The sequence below is a fragment of the Ambystoma mexicanum genome, chromosome 7p, assembly GCF_040938575.1.
Source record: "Ambystoma mexicanum isolate Mex_15411 chromosome 7p, UKY_AmexF1_1, whole genome shotgun sequence".
NCBI lineage: Eukaryota > Metazoa > Chordata > Amphibia > Caudata > Ambystomatidae > Ambystoma > Ambystoma mexicanum.
In genome coordinates this window covers 587,786,203-587,804,026 of record NC_090939.1, presented here as the reverse complement: position 1 = coordinate 587,804,026, position 17,824 = coordinate 587,786,203, and the positions used below count along the sequence as shown (strand labels likewise).

General features: G+C 43.7%; 2 protein-coding genes across 7 annotated transcripts in view; one reads left to right on the top strand and one right to left on the bottom strand.

Annotated features, from left to right (window-relative positions):
* The window catches only part of GABRB3 (gamma-aminobutyric acid type A receptor subunit beta3), a 1,350,469-nt gene that overhangs the window by 32,503 nt on the left and 1,300,142 nt on the right, over positions 1–17,824 (top strand). The gene's annotated exons all lie outside the window — the stretch shown is intronic.
* The window catches only part of GABRA5 (gamma-aminobutyric acid type A receptor subunit alpha5), an 857,372-nt gene that overhangs the window by 426,617 nt on the left and 412,931 nt on the right, over positions 1–17,824 (bottom strand). For 5 of the 6 annotated variants that reach the window (XM_069636596.1, XM_069636597.1, XM_069636593.1 and 2 more), the window contains one exon: positions 442–585. The exons of the other annotated variant lie outside the window; for it this stretch is intronic. In XM_069636596.1, the coding sequence (XP_069492697.1) occupies positions 442–585 (144 nt within the window). The remainder of the gene's footprint in view (positions 1–441; positions 586–17,824) is intronic. 6 annotated transcript variants of the gene reach the window in all.

Sequence of the window (17,824 nt, the reverse complement as noted above, 5' to 3'; positions counted from 1 at the left end):
TCTGTATTGTCTTACACCTCTGTAAAGTGCTCTGTTGCTTCTCGAAGCTAGAGCTGCACTCAATAAATACCCTAATAGTAATAATAAATAACTCCTGTTCTACTGTTGAACCCTCCCATCCTCTGCTGACATACCCCCCCCCCCCAGCAGCAGGCTCAGCCAGAGCAGGCACTCCCCTACGCCCGGTTGCCCTTTGGCCTGGTGCGCTCTATAAATAAATAAAATACGAATGCACTCTATATAACATGACCGCCCTGGCTCCGCTGGTCCAAGTCACATGCCTGCCTGAGGGTCCACCACTGCTCTGCGAGGCAGGTTTCAAAACCACCCAACACAATCATCATAAAAAGGCAGTGTTCAGAATGCATCTCTCCCCAGGTCCAATGAATAAATACAACTGTACAACTTAAACACAGCCACCAAACATGTGCATCTTCAAACCTGTGCTCGTGCTGATGTTTTCTGTTCCCACACTGTGGCCAATCAAATGATACTGGTTTAGTCTCGAACCATCTTCTGCAACAACCACTGATTTGTGAGTTTCATTTGTCCATTCATACATCAATTCAGAGTTCGGATAGGCATCTGCAAACGTAAATATAGAGCAAAAAAGTTCAAATATTCAGTTTGAACAGCGTCTGCTGGATTGCCTTCTCGAATTTTAAAATGTTAAATGACACCTCTATGCAGTACCATTAATAATGTGAGTAGAACAGCACAACATATTTATGATTTGATTTTGGTATGCAGCAGCCCTGGGACTGGGTGGCATAGCTGCTAAAGCATCCTGTGAAAGGCAGTCCCTGCCTGACACTGGACTCTTACTTTACTTGCCCATTCGTTTGCAGGAGGTAATTCTGGCAAAGCCACAAACCAGTATGTGCCCTACGTATGTACCATTAACAGGCTCTCATTGTGTGAACTAAACACGCTCAAATGAGGACTCCAGGCCTGCAGTGCACTGCAGATTCACCTGGCTGCCCATGTGTGGGGACTGTGTATGTGAGTGTGTGTGTTGTGCGTGTGTGCGTGCATGTGGAGGGTAGATGACTAACTAGTATACTACTAAAACACACCATACAGGATGTATGTGGGTCACCAAAAAGACCTATCTGTCATGGGGTCGTGGGGCTAATTGACATCCGCATGGCATTTGGCAATTACTTGGGTACAAACTCTGAGACAAGCAGCCTGCTACAGATCTGCCACCCACTAGGTAACACATATGTGTATTGTTGTTTTCTTTATTCTATTGAATGCATTTGCATTATTTTGCATAATGTTGCATTATTTTTTCACACCTTTTACAATTTGACACATTGACCTTCATAAACCGTAAGTGTGTGATGCCTTTTTAAAATTAATATTGCACTCTATAGAAATAGATAACATGAAAAATGGAATATGAAACTGTTATGCTCAGGCCTTGGTGACATTTCAAAACCAACTGCATGTGGTTACACTCTTTCCGTGCACTCTGGAAACTGACATGACCGTTTTTAAGGGGCAATGTGAAGAAGCTATGGCCATTTTCTGGATAAAAAGAGAAAACTGAGCTGACAATGCCCCTAACAGTGGCAACGTGAAAGCGGGCATGGTCATTTCTGTGGGGCCATTGTAATATCTGGAATGCATAACAATGTGCTTAACTGATGGAATCAGACATTAGCATGGCACTGCTGAAATTGGCATTTTGGAGAATAGATAAAATGTACAGAGTAATGTTATGAAAGAAGCTAACGGGTTTGACGATGTGCTTAACTCAGACATTGTGAAACTGTTATGGCACTGTGGAAACTGGGAAATCAAGGGACAATGTAAAAAAAATGACAATTGGAAATGGGCATGGTAGCAACACAACTGAAGGTCAGACACATTCAGTTAAAAAGTGGCATATTGAAGGGCAGCACAACTGGAAGGTGGGAACATTGAGTATTCATTATATTATTGGCAGCATCGTGCAACCGATGGGAATAATATTGCCATTATTGACATCACCCGGGATTGCGTCAGCAAATCTTAGGTATTTTTAAAACATAATCTGGCAAGTGGTGCTAGTTCTCTGGCATGTTATAGCAATGCTGATTGCATTTCCATGTTTGGGCAAGTTTGATTGCATTCTGTTGATTAATGTGCGATCGACAATATGCATCATATCTACTAGAAAAAAACATTTTAAACTGTTCTCTTTATACCAACACAATATTAAGTATCATTTCTGTTGTGATACAACATACTGAATATGTTCACAAAACCCACATAATAAATCAATAAATAGGAGCATGTTTTCGCAATGCAGAATTGGCACAGTATGAGCCTGATTTACAAAGCGTCTTTTAATGGGATTAACCTGATTTGCTAATCAGATGCATGTCTTGGACTAATTCCCTGATGAGGCCGAAATATGTGTCTGCTGGGCAAGCATTCCGCATTTCTGTTTTGCAAAGATCCATAAGATGGGCACAAAACCATTGTTCTTCTTCAGAAAAATGGGCCCATATATAGGGCAGACTTGATCAATACAATATTGAAATATCTCATGTGCTCCTCTTTCCAGCAACCAGTAAAAACGCTTTATTACAACAGCTTTGGAAAACATTGCGGAAAAAGTAATCCTTTGTCCCAAGTTACAAAGCTGTTTGAAAAGATGCAGTTATGAGCAACTTTTCCAAAAAAAGGTCACGAGATCATTTGGCCCACGCCCTTCACACAGCAATACATGCCAGGTGATAATATCACTCATGGTAGGGTGACCAGACATCCCGGTTTTCATGGGACAGTCCGGGAAAAATCACCCTCCGCCCCCATCCGGGTTTGCATGGTTGGGTGGCTATGGTAATTATTTTTCACAACACTTCCAGAACTTGAAATGGGAGGATTGGCTCGAACCCCCAACCTTTCAGGTACAAGTCACAACACTTACCGACTGCCACAGAGACTGGCATGGAAATGGTTGTACAGCAAGCCATGTAATATCAATGAGAGCAAACGCTTGTTTTGAATTAACATGCCAAGATTCACAGACAAAACTGCACAAATGAGATCATATAAACTTTATAGAAAGGAGAACTGCTGAAAAATATGATTAAGTGGTGTTGTGGGGTCGTGTTGGGGGATGGGTGTAATTGGTGGGCTGCGATGGGCTAGTCCCTCCTTTATGTTGTTGATCGTCCCGGTTTTTCGTTTTGGAAATCTGGTCACCCTAACTCATGGAAACAAAATAAACATGTTTTCAGAAGCAAAACAAAGTGTTGCCTACGATAATACTGAACATGACAATGAAGCAATGGGCGCTGTTTGAATTTGCAGAAGCAGTGGGGAAATCATTCAAGATTAACTTGCTTTCTAAGAAAGCAACCTACAGGGTGCAGTGCAGCCCTAGATGGTTTAAGTCTACTGGGAGGGTATCTTGCTTTACAGTGATGGCAGCGACCAACAGCCTGAAATTCGCAGCAGGTGTTGTGATGTCACAATTTAAGAGTAATCCCGGATTACAGAGCAGCAGTGATGGCATGTTCTTATTACAGATCAGAAGTGATGTCACAACTAGCATAATATAAGAACATTATTTGCAGGATTTTATACTGGTATAGCAGGATGCCAAGTATTAATTGATTATGCATTATTATATACCAATTTCGGTTGGGTGATATTGTATGTAAATATGTGCTCTGTAAATCGCTTTGGATAAAGGTGCTATATAAATAACACATCATTATCATTATAGGTTCTCTATACAACTTTCACTGTATAATAGCTTATTCAGGAGGAAAGTTGGAACTGATACTGAATGTTGGCGATCAGTGCTTGATAGATCCTTCTAAGAAAATATGGACAATCTGTTCAGAAAACTAACTTTGTAGCAATGGGCTGTAAGCAGTTGTTTGTGTTACCTGTGAAACGAAAGATAAACCCATCAAATTCCACAACCCACCACATTATGAGGAGTGAGGTACTTACCGCATCAGTATATTCTTAGAAATAATGCATGTAGGAAATACCACCTGATTATGAGTTGAAATACTTCATGGCACACCTGCAATAGTGAAAAAGCGGGGTAAAGGTGGTTTGAACGTGAGTGTGTATTGCTCCTTTGGACCAAGAATTTGTGTGGGACCTGAGCCTGCAACGGATGCCTGAAATTGACATATATGTCTAGAGGAAATGAAAAGAAGAGTTATTTCAGGAAGGTGTGTTCTGTCCCAGTCTTAGACAAATACTGCATTGTTCCAGTTACTAGACATGTGTAAACAGATATTGTTAAGTTCTTATAGAGTTTTTTTTATCATAATTAAATACCAAGTGAGAGAGTATTACATCTCCTACTATATAAAATGTAGACAACAAAACATGCCCTGCATAGAGGTTTAGTTAAGTTCATCTGAGGCTGTGTACAGATCAACAGATTAAAGAACACAACACCATTACATAATATAAGCCTGTGTACATTATAAATGTCCACACAAATTCTGTAGATCCACTCAATACATGTTGGTTAACTAATTCTATTTTTGATATTCAAATGCCTGTGCAAATAGCATGTGCCGGCACGTGTTTCACCCTTTCCAGGTTTTATCAAAGCTGCAACTAATGCATTTGTTCAGTTTAGAATATATAATCCATCAAATTAAATGTTTAAATACAATCACAAGGATAGATAACAGACCCATGGTGCCAATAAGTGCCTGTTATCCTATTAGATATTTCTTGCTTTGTTTAATGCATAACGTTTCCTTGGTTCACCTGAAAATGTAAGCTGAAAAACATTCGAGCAAATGACAAATGCTCAGTGCCCCTAATGTTTGTTTACCTATGGCAAATGTGTTAGTTTAAAGTGGATATTACTTGGTTTCTCACCAACTGCCACCTCATTTTACGCACTATATACTTTTTACCCAAGGTTCACAAGACAAATAAGACCCAATTCATGGAAATGGGCACAGAAATCCCACAAGGGTCACGCGTCGAGAAGGACACTGCGCGAGCCTGTGCGGAGAAAGAAAAAGGTGCACTCTGCGTATTCATGGAATTGACAGCGCAAAGTAGCCGTATTCACAAGTCGGGCCCGGAACTCCGCCGACACGCCCACATGCAAAGCATCAACAGCCAGAACAGCTACCTTTGCACGCTCCCCCGGGTGCGAATACAAGCACCATTAAAACAGAGAATGGGGTCCCCATAAGCAGGCCTGTGACTCAGGGACCCTTCATGAGGCCCCCAGTAACTATAACCGGTACCCCAACAACATGCATATACACATTTGTAACTAGTCAATAACTGGAGAAATCTGCATGCAAACCCACGTAAAACGTTCCTGAACCCTGCTACACTGCTTACGAGCACCCCATAGTTACATCGGAACCCTGATTAAGTACACGCACCCCAAAATCCGACATGCAACCCCACATGCATGCGGAAAATCCTACACGCAAGTGTACTTACACCTGCCTGAAGGACTTGCGTGGCCATTTCCCAGCCAAAACATTGTGTGATGGAATCCATGAATACGTCTCGTGCCACACAATAGTGGATGTGCAAGGGACTGCCTACAGGCCGTCCCTCAAACGCCCACTTTTTTTGCAAGTTCTTCCCCATTTTTGGTGTTCCGTCCCCTTCCCAGCCCTCTGCACAGGCCAGGCCTACGTTCTGCTCGGAGTCTTGCGCAAGGCCCTCGACTGCTCACACAGACGTGACAAGCCAGCACAAACTCCACGCAAGACCAAAGAAAGTACTGCACATTCGGTTCCATGAATCAACAAACACGGATTTGCACACAGTTGCACGCGTAAGCACCCTCTTTCTTGCAAAGATAATTCCATGAATGGGGCCCATAATGCTTTACCTGAAGTAAGACTGGTAGCAAGAGGAATAGGATGGATAACGGAATTCTTTTCTAAATATTTTGATGAATTGTTTAAGTACCGAAACTAGACTGCTCCATAAGAGATATCATGCACATACTGAGGATATTACAGTGCATCAGATGGCAAGAAGAATATATTCTGGTTGCATTTGATGTAACAGCACAGTATTGTTCAATAGATCATAAGCTAGATATACAAGCATTATATTTATTTTTCTTTAATAAATATGCTACATGTATTGCATATTTAATTATGATAAAGGAAATGCCTGCATACACTAATATCTCTTAATTATACCACTTTGGAAGACATATTTTGTTGTCTACATTTTATATAGAAGTGGATATAATCACTTTCTCAAATGGTTTTTGATTATGATACAAACTGCATAATAAGTTAATAATGTCTGTTTAAGCAAGCCTAGTAACTGGAACAATATAGTATTAGTCTAAGACTGGGAAATAGCACACCTTTCAGAAATAATTGTACACACCTGAAATGTTATCTGCACCCAAGAGGCAAAGGTAACAATTGTAGAAACTCCCCAGAACAATAGCAACATGTTCTTGTAGTGAAGGAACACACAAGTGCATCCCTACACTGCAGAAACCAAATGTCCATGTGAGGACATCGAACATGGTGAGAAGGGAATAGTGAATGCACTCTTTTCACTATCTTTGCATGAGGATTGTGACAAATCAACGTCCGGGGCCCCAGTTGTCGAAAGGGAAATCATATCGTGCCTCCTATACATTATGAATACATGTATATTGGCCTAAGCCAAGCCGCTTTGTGAGAAGAATCCGTGTTGCAAGGACTCGACCTTTAAATCTGTGTTAGCCGCTATTTTAGGTCCATCCACCATTTTAGATTCTCTCTCTAAAGTCACCTTGTGGTTCAAAATGGTGGACAGTGTCATTCCGAATGTAACATGGCCGTCTTGACCTCTGTGTACAAGCTAATATGTAACTTGCCTGCAGGCCACATGTTGGGGTCATGAACTGAGACCTTGTCCTTCGTTGACCTGTGTATAGAGAATTACCTATGCCAACAAAGCTAATCCTCAAGCACATGTTAAACATAATATATTCAAATACTGAAATGTGAACACTTGTTTAACTGCATTGTATAGAAATGTATAAGAAGGCTCAACGAGAAATCCGAAGACACACTGTTGCCATTGTAACTTTTTGGTGAATGTATTAATGGTAAACCCTAAATGTATAGATGTATGAACTCGGCATGAACCCTAGTTCCGTGACGTATTAACTTGTAGGTAGGCTGGACATCATGTTTTGGACTGTATAAAAGGTGTGACTATTCTAATGTAAGCCCCACTCACTGAGCACATCGAACAGGGCTGGAGTTTGCTGTGTTGTACTGAGGGCCGATAGCTATCTGTTGCTTTGTCCTTTGAAACTGTTCAGTATAGAATAAAGATCTTTGTATCTTTCTTTGTAACCCGTGTTTGGTGTATTTCCTTTCGGGGTACTCAGCTTCGATATATTCTTTTTGATTTCACAAGTGATCCAGAGATGAATATCAGTTTCTAAACCATCAATCAGTCCCACATCTCTAGTACACGTGGAAAGGTTCCAAACAGATTGGAAACACAAGTAAATTATGAACTTCCTTGTCCAATTTTTGGTAACGTGGATGGAGGGGTAGGCTTATCTCCACAAGGTCATGGGTCGTTGGTTAGTTGCAACACTGCGAAAATTCAATTATTACCCAATGATAAAAAAGACTGTCCAGTCAAGGTTGTATACAAATATCTACTTTATTATTATTACAACAGACAGTTCTAGCACACTACAAAATACAACCCACCCTGTAAAGGAACACACCGTTTGATGAAGGAAAGGGATGCACTCTGGATTCTAACATGAGGGTAGTCGGTAAAGCAATCAGTCTTTACTATTCAAGGTTATTTGGTTTCAGCAGCACGGGCATAAGGCACTGTAAATGTCACTAGGGGCCTCCAGAGAAGGACGAGGGGGACAGAACCACAATGTACCTGGTGCTTGAGATGATCTTGAGACTCGAAAGTGTAAAGTCAGTTCCAGAATGCTTTACAGCTCCTGCAACAGAGTTCAAGATGGGTGACAGCTGCAGGTATCAGGCAGCAGGCAGTTCGGCAAGCAAATCTGGACAGATGGCTGCAGGCTAGAATACACAGCAGTCAGGGTCAAGAATCGTTGTCTCTGGGCTGGTTGGTGGATCTGGAACGCTGGTCGAGCCCTCTCAGATAGCTTTAGTGACTGCAGCGTGACAACAGTCTGTGGTGCAGCCGGTTGAGGTTCCAGGTCTCGACTGCCTCAGAAATGTCCTTAAAAGATGGACGCTGTTGATGCTTGTCGTGCTTCTTTGCAGGGCTTCTGTCGTACTTTAAGGCAGCCCACCCAAAGCTGAGGAGAGTGTTTGCAGGCAACAGCCTTGTCCCTTGTTCAAAGACTCTCTGGGTCTTCCCACCTATGAAGCTTGCTGGCAGAATGTAGCAGGGCATGCTTTGTGCTGGCTAGGTACCGGATCTGGAGCTGCTGGATGGGTCTTCTGAGTCTGTTATCTCCCTCTGTTCCCTGAGAGATGTTTAGGGCAGGGATCTTGATTCCCTCTTGGAAATCCTGGCCTTACTTCACTGGTGCAAGCGGTAAGACAGACTGTACCTTCAGCCAGGGTCCAAATGAGTCTGTCTTCTTACACCATCTTTTAAAGCCAAATGGGCCCCAGTGATTGGTGCAGGCTAGACCTACCTTAAGGAACCAATCCTGTGTCCTCACCAACAATCTTCTGTTATGCGTGATGTTGTAACCATAGTGCTTTGCAATAGGAAAGGTAAGGTGAGACAACATGTACTACTAAGTCCTACCTTTTTTCCTGTCCATTGCGGATCAAAGTGTCTATCTGGTTAATTGAACTGTGTGTGAGTCTTGATCAAAGCCCAGGTCTCCCCCGAAGTTTGTGATGAGAACAGACTTCTGTCTCCCTCAAATCACATACTTTGTCCCTCTGAAAGGGGTCCCCCCCAGCAGGGGTTGCCTACTGTAAATAGTTGCCCCAATCATGCCATTCACTGCCCTTCATACAGAGGAGTGGGAGCTAGATTCAAGTTGACACATTGCATATCAAGGAGGTGTTAGTGTCCTTCACCCTTTTGTCAGTTCTGCGCTCAGGCCTATCGCAGGCCTGTTTCAATTAACTCTCATAAGTATGCGCTGCCACCAGCAGAACTTTAGACACTAGAGAGATTGCAGATCCATGCGGCCTTTAATATTTTAATTAGGCTGGCCATGGCCGTAGGAAGGTGTTTCCTTCCTCTTTCCTGAGATGCTTTAATGTACCCGTGACTGTCACATTCCAGCTACCTGTGACAGGGAGGACTGCGCCTGTAGGATGTGTCCCCCAGGAGTACACTTGACTATGTGTTTATTTTGCGGTGAGCAGAGGAAAATGTTTGCGGATTAGCCCCACACATTTTCTGAGGTTGATGTCCCATCATTAATTTTAATGTCAAAACTTCAAAAAAGCCCAGGCGAGTGCACACTACCCGTGCGGATGGTCAAATTCCTCACAAGGATAGACAAGGATGATTTTCATACCGTTTCCTATAGAAATAGGCTGGTGTTCTTACCTTCATGTGGACTGGCCATCAGTAGTCAACATACTTCTCATCAGTGCTGGGTTTTGTCTTGGGAGTTCCTTTGTGGGGTTTGGGAGTGTCGTGTGGCTTCTAGTAATCAGATTCACAGGAATTTCCCTGCCAGCTTCTGGTTAGAAGATGACTGTTCACAGAGGTGCTGCAACAGGCAGCTCAAATGTGCAGCATCTTGAAGCTAGAATTGGATTCAGTTTACTGGTTCCGCACACCACGGTGAGAGTCCAAGACACGTTATGATTGCTCTCTTCATGGTAATCTAACTCTGATGCTGCTTTTGTGGTCTATTGTGTCATCCTGTTCCCCTGCTTCTCTAAATTGCACAGCAAAGGTTAAGCCATTATGATGTCTCAGTCCTCAACACTTTATCCCAAATGGAGACATTTTTTTTTGTTCTGTTCTCTCGACAATAACACCCAGGGAATTTTGAGTGTGACGTTGCAGTTTTGCCTTTAATGTAATTCTCCTGAGAAATGTCTGCCAGCCGTCCCCTGGCAGAGAAGGCAGAAACTTGTTTGGCCCTTAATAACTAAAATGTTTGCCATTGATTTACCCAAGTGGGTACAATAAATCCTGCCTTTTGAGAGGGTGATAGTGCTCTGCTATAATATATTTGCAATTACCTTCTTTTGCCTACATTATGAATTGTTGAACATGTGCGCTTCACAGAAGAATAGGTGGTATTGCCGTAGATGAAATCCATTATTTCCTTACTGTGTTTACCATTATACTCTGTGGGCCTGATTCATGAAAAAGTGTGCATTTATCCCACAAAGCCTCTGCGTCGAAACCGACTGTGCGTGAGGCTGCACGCATATGTTTTTCTGCACGCTGTGCTTATTCGTGGAATTGTGTGAGTAAATTAACTATATATGCAAGTCGCTGCTGGAACGCCCCAGACATGCCCCCAAGCAAATCAAAAACAGCCAGAAACAGCTACCTCTGCCATGCTCCCGGGGTGCACATAGATGCACCCTGTCAACAGTGCCTTGGGTCCCCTGCAAGCAGGCCTGCATCTCTGGCACCCTGCGCAGGGGCCCCCGCAACTGTCAACTGCACCCCGACAACATGCATAGGATTTTTTGTAATACTGCATACGCGCACCCCTAACTTAGATCGGAACCCCAGCTGCGTACACGCACTGCCAAATCCAACATGCAATCCCACCTCTGCACAGTGATTCCTATGCGCAAGTGCCTCTATGCCTGCCTTCAGGTGGTGGATGTTGTGAGGGCTTTGGGAGGCCATTTCCCTGACAAGAGGCTGCGCTGGTTTTTCCATGAATACGTGTAATTTCCCGCAATTGTGGGCATGCGATGGACTGCGTAACATCCTTCGTAACGCCCACCTTTTGGCATGTTCTTCCCCAATTTCTGTGTTCTGCCTACTACCCAGCCCTCTGCACAGGCCACGCCCAAGCTCTGCATGGTGTCTCATGCAAGGCATTTGGCTGCTCGCAGGGGTGTGCCGGGCTGCCGAGAAATGCAAGCAAGTCAAAGGATAATACCACGCATTTGGTTCCATGAATCGACGAAAGGGATTACGCACACAGTTTGGCCGCAAGTTCCCTATATTCCACGCAAATAATTCCATTCATCGGGATGTGTCTGTTTTGTTAGTTTATTAATAATTGAACATGTGCTCATGTTGCTATGAGGAGACTGAGAGAAGTATTTCAGTTTATATGTGCCAGAGCATGTCTGTGATCCATTTGGATTTCAACTAATGTGTCCTTAATATTTGAAAGGCGCCAGCAAGTGGAATTCTGAGTGGGTTTGAAATGATCATCTATACCTATGTCCAATTCCAAAATGATCCCGTATTGACTATCTTTTTTTTCTTTGGCTTGATTGCTAATTCGTTTACTAATAATTTTTCATTGTTTCCATTTTCACCTACAGCATCAAAAGTGTAATTTCCTAACTAATATGTTTTTTTCTAAAGTCCTTTAGTAATGTTCTGGATTTTCTTGCATGGTTGATATAATGTAAACCCCGCCTTTGCTCTTTTTCTGAATAGCTAACCTGTGACAGTGATTTCCTTTTTAAATTCCATGTCAAAGCTACAGCTCTGTCTTTCTATTATAAATTCACCAAGAATATTTTACCTCTGAATTGATGGAACACATTTCACGCAATGTATAATTTGTGGCAGAAGGTTTTCCATGCCATTGTGTGTACTTTCCTCAGTGTCAAATGCCAATAATTCAAGAGATGTAGAAGCCAAAAGCATCATGGAGTGTAACTAGCAGTCTGGGAGGGAAGAATATGGGGGCAGGGGGTGGACCTATGAGCACACTCTTAATCTAAGCAATCGTTTGGGGTGAGATGAGTACTCCACACACCCCACTATCATTTATTTTTCTTTGCTACCGTTCCCCAACTCTTTTTTTAAATTCTTTTTTAACTTGTAAAATGGCTACTATGCTTTTTCACAACTTAAAACAAAGTCAGTAGCATTGTGTTTCTGCTGGGAAAAACGAAGGCTTCTCTGTTTTCAACGGCCAGCATTCAGAGCTGACAAGGGGCTTGTGCTGGTTCCCGTGTGCTTCCTGGAGGAGGCGGGGCTTGGGCTGCACACGTGTCAAGTCACGTGATTTACATCGCCTGGAAAAGGCAGACCCATCCGTCCGAGGGGCGAACGCTGCTGCACTGCTGCCAGTAGCATTGTGTTTCTGCTGGGAAAAACAAAGGCTTCTCTGTTTTCAACGGCCAGCATTCAGAGCTGACAAGGGGCTTGTGCTGGTGCCCGTGTGCTTCCTGGAGGAGGCGGGGCTTGGGCTGCACACGTGTCAAGTCACGTGATTTACATCGCCTGGAAAAGGCAGACCCATCCGCCCGAGGGGCGAACGCTGCTGCACTGCTGCCAGTAGCATTGTGTTTCTGCCGGGAAAAACAAAGGCTTCTCTGGTTTAAACTGCCAGCATTCAGAGCTGACAAGGGGCTTGTGCTGGTGCCCGTGTGCTTCCTGGAGGAGGCGGAGCTTGGGCTGCACACATGTCAAGTCACGTGATTTACATCGCCTGGAAAAGGCAGACCCATCCGCCCGAGCCCATAGAAGTCAAGCCCACTGGCTGTTGTGCGTCTGTTTGGTGGATGGTAAGGAAGCAGTCTACAGAAGCAAAGAGGTAAGGAGGCATGGATTTGCAAGAGGACCCCCTACTTCCTAGACCTGAAAATTTTACAGATAGCTCGGAACTTTCCACCCTTTATCCCCAAGTAAAATGCCCATCTGGTAGGGTACTGAGGAGCACATTTCTATGCCCTGAGAAGCAGAAAGAATTCCGTAAAATCTACACGGCAAAGAAAAACCGTGAAATTAACGCTAACTCTGGCCCTAAGCCAGTGAAAAAAGCGCTACCTTCAGGACCCTTAGTGCCCCCCATCCAAACGAATTTCAACCACCTCGAGAACCCTCTTGAGAAAACATCCTGTAAGGTCGTAAGCCCTTGGACCGCTCAGAAAACATCAAATGACATTTCCTACGGTACTTTGGAGAACGCAGCGAGTGAAAGCTCGGAGGAGGATTCTATTAACGTTTCCTGTGAAACATCGTATCCGGCACCGCTACCTCCCCAATCCGAGGCCGTGCTCGCTGAAACAGACCCAAGGTTGGACGTTGGGAGGCCGCTGCTCAGTACGAGCCTGCCGCCATCGCCCGTCGGCACCCCGCAGGCCTTCGCTGCGGCGAGTGAGAGTGAGCCAAGCGGAGTCGTAGGACCCGGCGCGGCTGAAATCAGCTTGCGGGTCTCTGCGCCGGTGGCGGCGTTTGCTTGTGGCTCCCACGTCCCTCTTGCCCCATCGGTGAGGGTGATGGGGCCACCCGTTACTTTTGCCGAAAAATCAGATATCCAAGACCACCAAGTTCTTTCACAGGCAGAAGCTGTCGCAGCCAAACATCAGCCTGTGTTAAACTCAGGCGACGCCACTACGGAGCTTCTCTCCGCTGCCACCTCGTGGCAAAGCCAAGACTTGCAGCAACAGGCTTCTTTGCCTGTTATTGAGAATGGGTTCACGGACGCAACCCCAGATCGCCCAACCTAGGGAAATAGACAAAATGCCGTAACTGGCGAGCTCATTGCCCAGAAAAGAGAAATTGCAATGGCGCTATTAAAAAAAAGAGCATCATTAAGAAAGAGTGGAAAGGAACTGGGGGAACATTTAGAGCATAGCTCCCAGCAACTAAAGAGGGCTCCAATTCAGAAACAAAAAAAATGTGACTCAGTCAAATCCACCTTTCAAAATCTTCCGACACCACACACGCTCAAAGAATTCTTTTTTAAACAAACAAAGAGGATACCGCAAACAGACACCGAACTTTCCGATGCAGAAATGCTCGATGTTCCGCTGGAATTACCTCCAGTGGCGCAACAAAGAGAAAGAATAGCGGATTCCACTCATAGTGCAGTTGAGGCCCAGTGTGGCAACCGCACTACCCCACTATTCAGCAGCCGAGGTAACAGGCAGGTGCAAGGAAATAGGATCCACCATTGTCGAACGAGAGTTCAAACAGAGACAATAAATCTGCTCGTGAAGACGTCCCCCCACATCATTCGGAGAGAGCTGGACAGGAGGAACATTTTCTAATACCATCAACTATTTCCCCACAAATGAAAGAAAATAACCAAAGAAAGACTTTGTCACCAATACCAGCCCAACCGAATTTGGGAAATAAGTCCCTTCCTAGAATCGTTCCACCTGTGCTGGTTACGCATGGACAAAAGACATTTCCACCTGACCCTCCACCTGGAAGACAGTCTTCATATAATGACTTTCTAAAAGACACCTCAACACCAGTCAAAAATAGAAGATCAAGTGACATGGTGGGCCACCTTCCCAAAGAAACGCCAACAAAAAAGCCAGACTTACTCACAATCATGTCCGCCATAACAGTGGGGCTGGCACCCTTTGTAAAATTGTTTGAATCAATTAACGATTCAATGAAGGATTCTTTATCTCTTGCTTCGGCCCTGAATACAAAAGTAACATTTTTGGAAGGTTTCATTACTGCCCAAAACCAACAAAAAGTGGAGAAAGAGAAACAATGGGACTCAAAGTTTACCCGGCTTGAATCTTTAATTTCCATACTAACCACTGCAAGAAATCTTGGGGAAAACAGGCAAAACCCCCATTTAGAACATCTTCTGTCCTTAAACACAAAGGATCCACAAACACAAGGTGCAAAGGCAAATCAAGCCGTTAGAAGCCAAAGCACAAACTCTACGCTTCAAAACGGGAAAAAAAGCAAAGAACATCTAAAAACGCCAGCAATGTTTAAAACTCCAAAAGCAATTGCTTCGACTCAGGAAAAGATTGCAACTACCCACGCGCCACCTCAAGCCCCAGTTGGCAGCAACTCAGAAATGGAACAAACTATAATCTAACTTGACAATTCCAAACTAAATGAGCAAGGCTCAATGGGGAATTCGTCACTTCTTGACCTAACGGTCCATCTAAACGAAGAGGAAACGAACTTGGAGCTAAACGTAAATGATGGAGAAGAACCACAAATCGTGAGTAAATCCCTGCCTTCAAATACAAATAAAACAAAAACTACAATGTGTAAAGAGAGTGAAAAACTACTAGCGGATCCATCGATCAAAAAAAGGGAGGTGCGGCTAAAGCAACATGAAAAAATACCTGAAAAGACGAAAACTGTAAATACTACAAAGATATCAGGGGAGACAAGGCGTCAGTGCAATTCTAAAGTAACATCTACCAGAGTTTTTAAAATGCAACAACTCGCAGCCGGGAAAAATTTCCTCGTCTTGAATAGAAAGATGGTCCTGAAAATCTTAACCAGCATCCCGGCATTGAAATCTTTAAAAACATCAGATCTTGTATTGGTGGAGCCTTACCACAGAGACGGGAAGGCTAAAACTTACCTTCATGGGAACAATCTCGTGGACTTGGATGGTGACGAAGATGTGAGCGCCGCCTTAATCCAATTAGGCTTCTCGATAGAGGAAGTCCGATGTCTGAAGGTGCGGAAAAGGCTGTTCCTCTGCGAAGCAATGCGACGGTGGACCCTTCGGAACGCCACCTAAACACTACAGATCTGCCGGTGGGCAGTAGAAGAGTAGCTTTCAGGGAGAAACCTGAACTTAGCAGAGGGAGATTCAGATCGAGATTATACTCGTCGAATACCAACACAAACCATCGAAAATTTCAACATGACGGTAAATGGAGTTCAAATCCCAGACGGGGGAAAATCCATAAGCACTCAGAGTCCACTGACGAAACTGCTGAGTGGGCCCATAATAAAAAGCGTGAACCGTCCGGGCCTTGGAGATGGTTAAAAAAGGTTCTGAACCCAAACCAGCAAGAATAACAACTAAAAGATTCAGCGACGCCCACGGGACCTCTAACATCGGAATGTTTACGACGGAACAGGAGTATCATGTGTTCTTGGAACACGAGGGGTCACGATCATCTTACTAAGCCAGATGCTTTTGACTTGAGTGACTTTGATATTATCTGCCTCCAGGAGACGTGGCTTATGGAACCACCAGTACTAGATGGATACGATACACACATCTCTTCTGCAGTCAAAGGTCTGTTTGGAAGACCATCATCGGGCCTCCTAACGGCAATTAAAATTGGATTGGGCATTTCTAGTAAAAAGAAAGTGACCGAATCATATGGCATGTTAGCTCTACTAGTTGAGTGGTTCCATATAGAATCTATATCAAGAAGCAATACGAAATCCAACCTCGGAATCATCAATGTCTATTGGAACCCGCAAAGAACAAGTAACATGGAATTTCTTGATACCATCGTGGAAACCATAGATACATTTCTTCTTGAAGAGAAAACTGACTACATCATAATCTGTGGCGATCTTAACGCAAGAGTGGATCAAACTGGTGCAACACCAAATCTCTGCCCCTCGGCCCTGAGAGGTGTGCTTTGGACAGACTTTATGGACTCGAGAACATTTTACAATGTTGCATCAGCTAGAGGCCATTTACCCCGAATTCCAACTTGGGAACGTGCCGAAACATCAGCAACATTGGATCATATTTACGTCTCTTATCCGTTCCTCCCCTTTGTTGACTATTTTGAGGTATACAGAACAAAATTCAGCGACCATAATCCTCTGATAATGACTCTCGAGACCGATTGAACTCCAAAGCAAATATATCCTTTTGAGGTAGAGGTAGCGCGAAAGTCGTCGCCGCAAATTCAACTTACAGCAACTAATATCAAGGAAATCGCCGAGCAATTTGATGTACTCAGTAAATTAAAGATAGACGCAACAAGTAGACCAAATTACATGCCCTTGTTGTTGCCATATAGGAAGGAAAAGGGTCTATGTCACCGACCCAATGGAAAAGGGGTCCACGAGTATGATAAAGAACTTGCCTTGAAAAAAAAGCAGATGCGCAAATTAAACCGTCTGGCTAAAGTCTCCAATAATCAGGTACAAAAGGACGACGCTAAAGCGGCCACAAGATCTTACAAATCTTGGGTGAGACACCATAAAGCAGCAATGTACCAGAATGACTCAGAGCAAATGCTAAAAACTCTAACAACAAAAAATCCAAGATAATTCTGGTCCCTGATCAAAGATAAAAACGATGTGACAAACAACCAACTCTCGAACGCCGTCTCAGAACAGGCGTGGATAACCTTTTTCTCAGCACAGTTTGCTTCTATCTCGCAAACCTCAAACAAATCTATATGCTGCACAACATCACCTTGGGAAGATCTGGCAGATCGCGACGAAATTCTGGCAACAATCCTGAAATTAAAAACTTCTAGGGCGCCTGACCCTGATGACTTAACTAACATCAATCTAAAGCAGCATCCAGAGGAATGGGCCGCCCTAATCACAAAAATCTTTAAACAATGTACGATCACCTGGCTAATACCTAAAACTTGGACTGAGGCGGTAATAGTTCCCATTTTCAAAAAGGGAAATAGAGAAATTCCAGCAAACTACCGCCATATTGCCCTTCTTGACATCATGGGGAAGATCTTTGCCACCCTTCTATTAACTAGATTTCAAAACTGGGCAAGATCTGCGCCCTGTCTAGATAAATTTCAAACAGGCTTTGTTAAAAACGCAAGTACCAGCATAAACATCCTGATTTTGAATATCGTAAAGGACAATGTTAAGAACGGTGCGCCTCCAGTCTACATTGCGTTTATTGATTTAACACAAGCCTTTGACAAGATCACCCGTCAAAGGCTATGGGCGAAATTAAAAACGTGGAATTGCCCTGAAAAGATCCTATGCCCGGTGATCGCATTACACACAGATACTAAACTAAGAGTACGCTTAAATCGGCAAGGAATGTTAC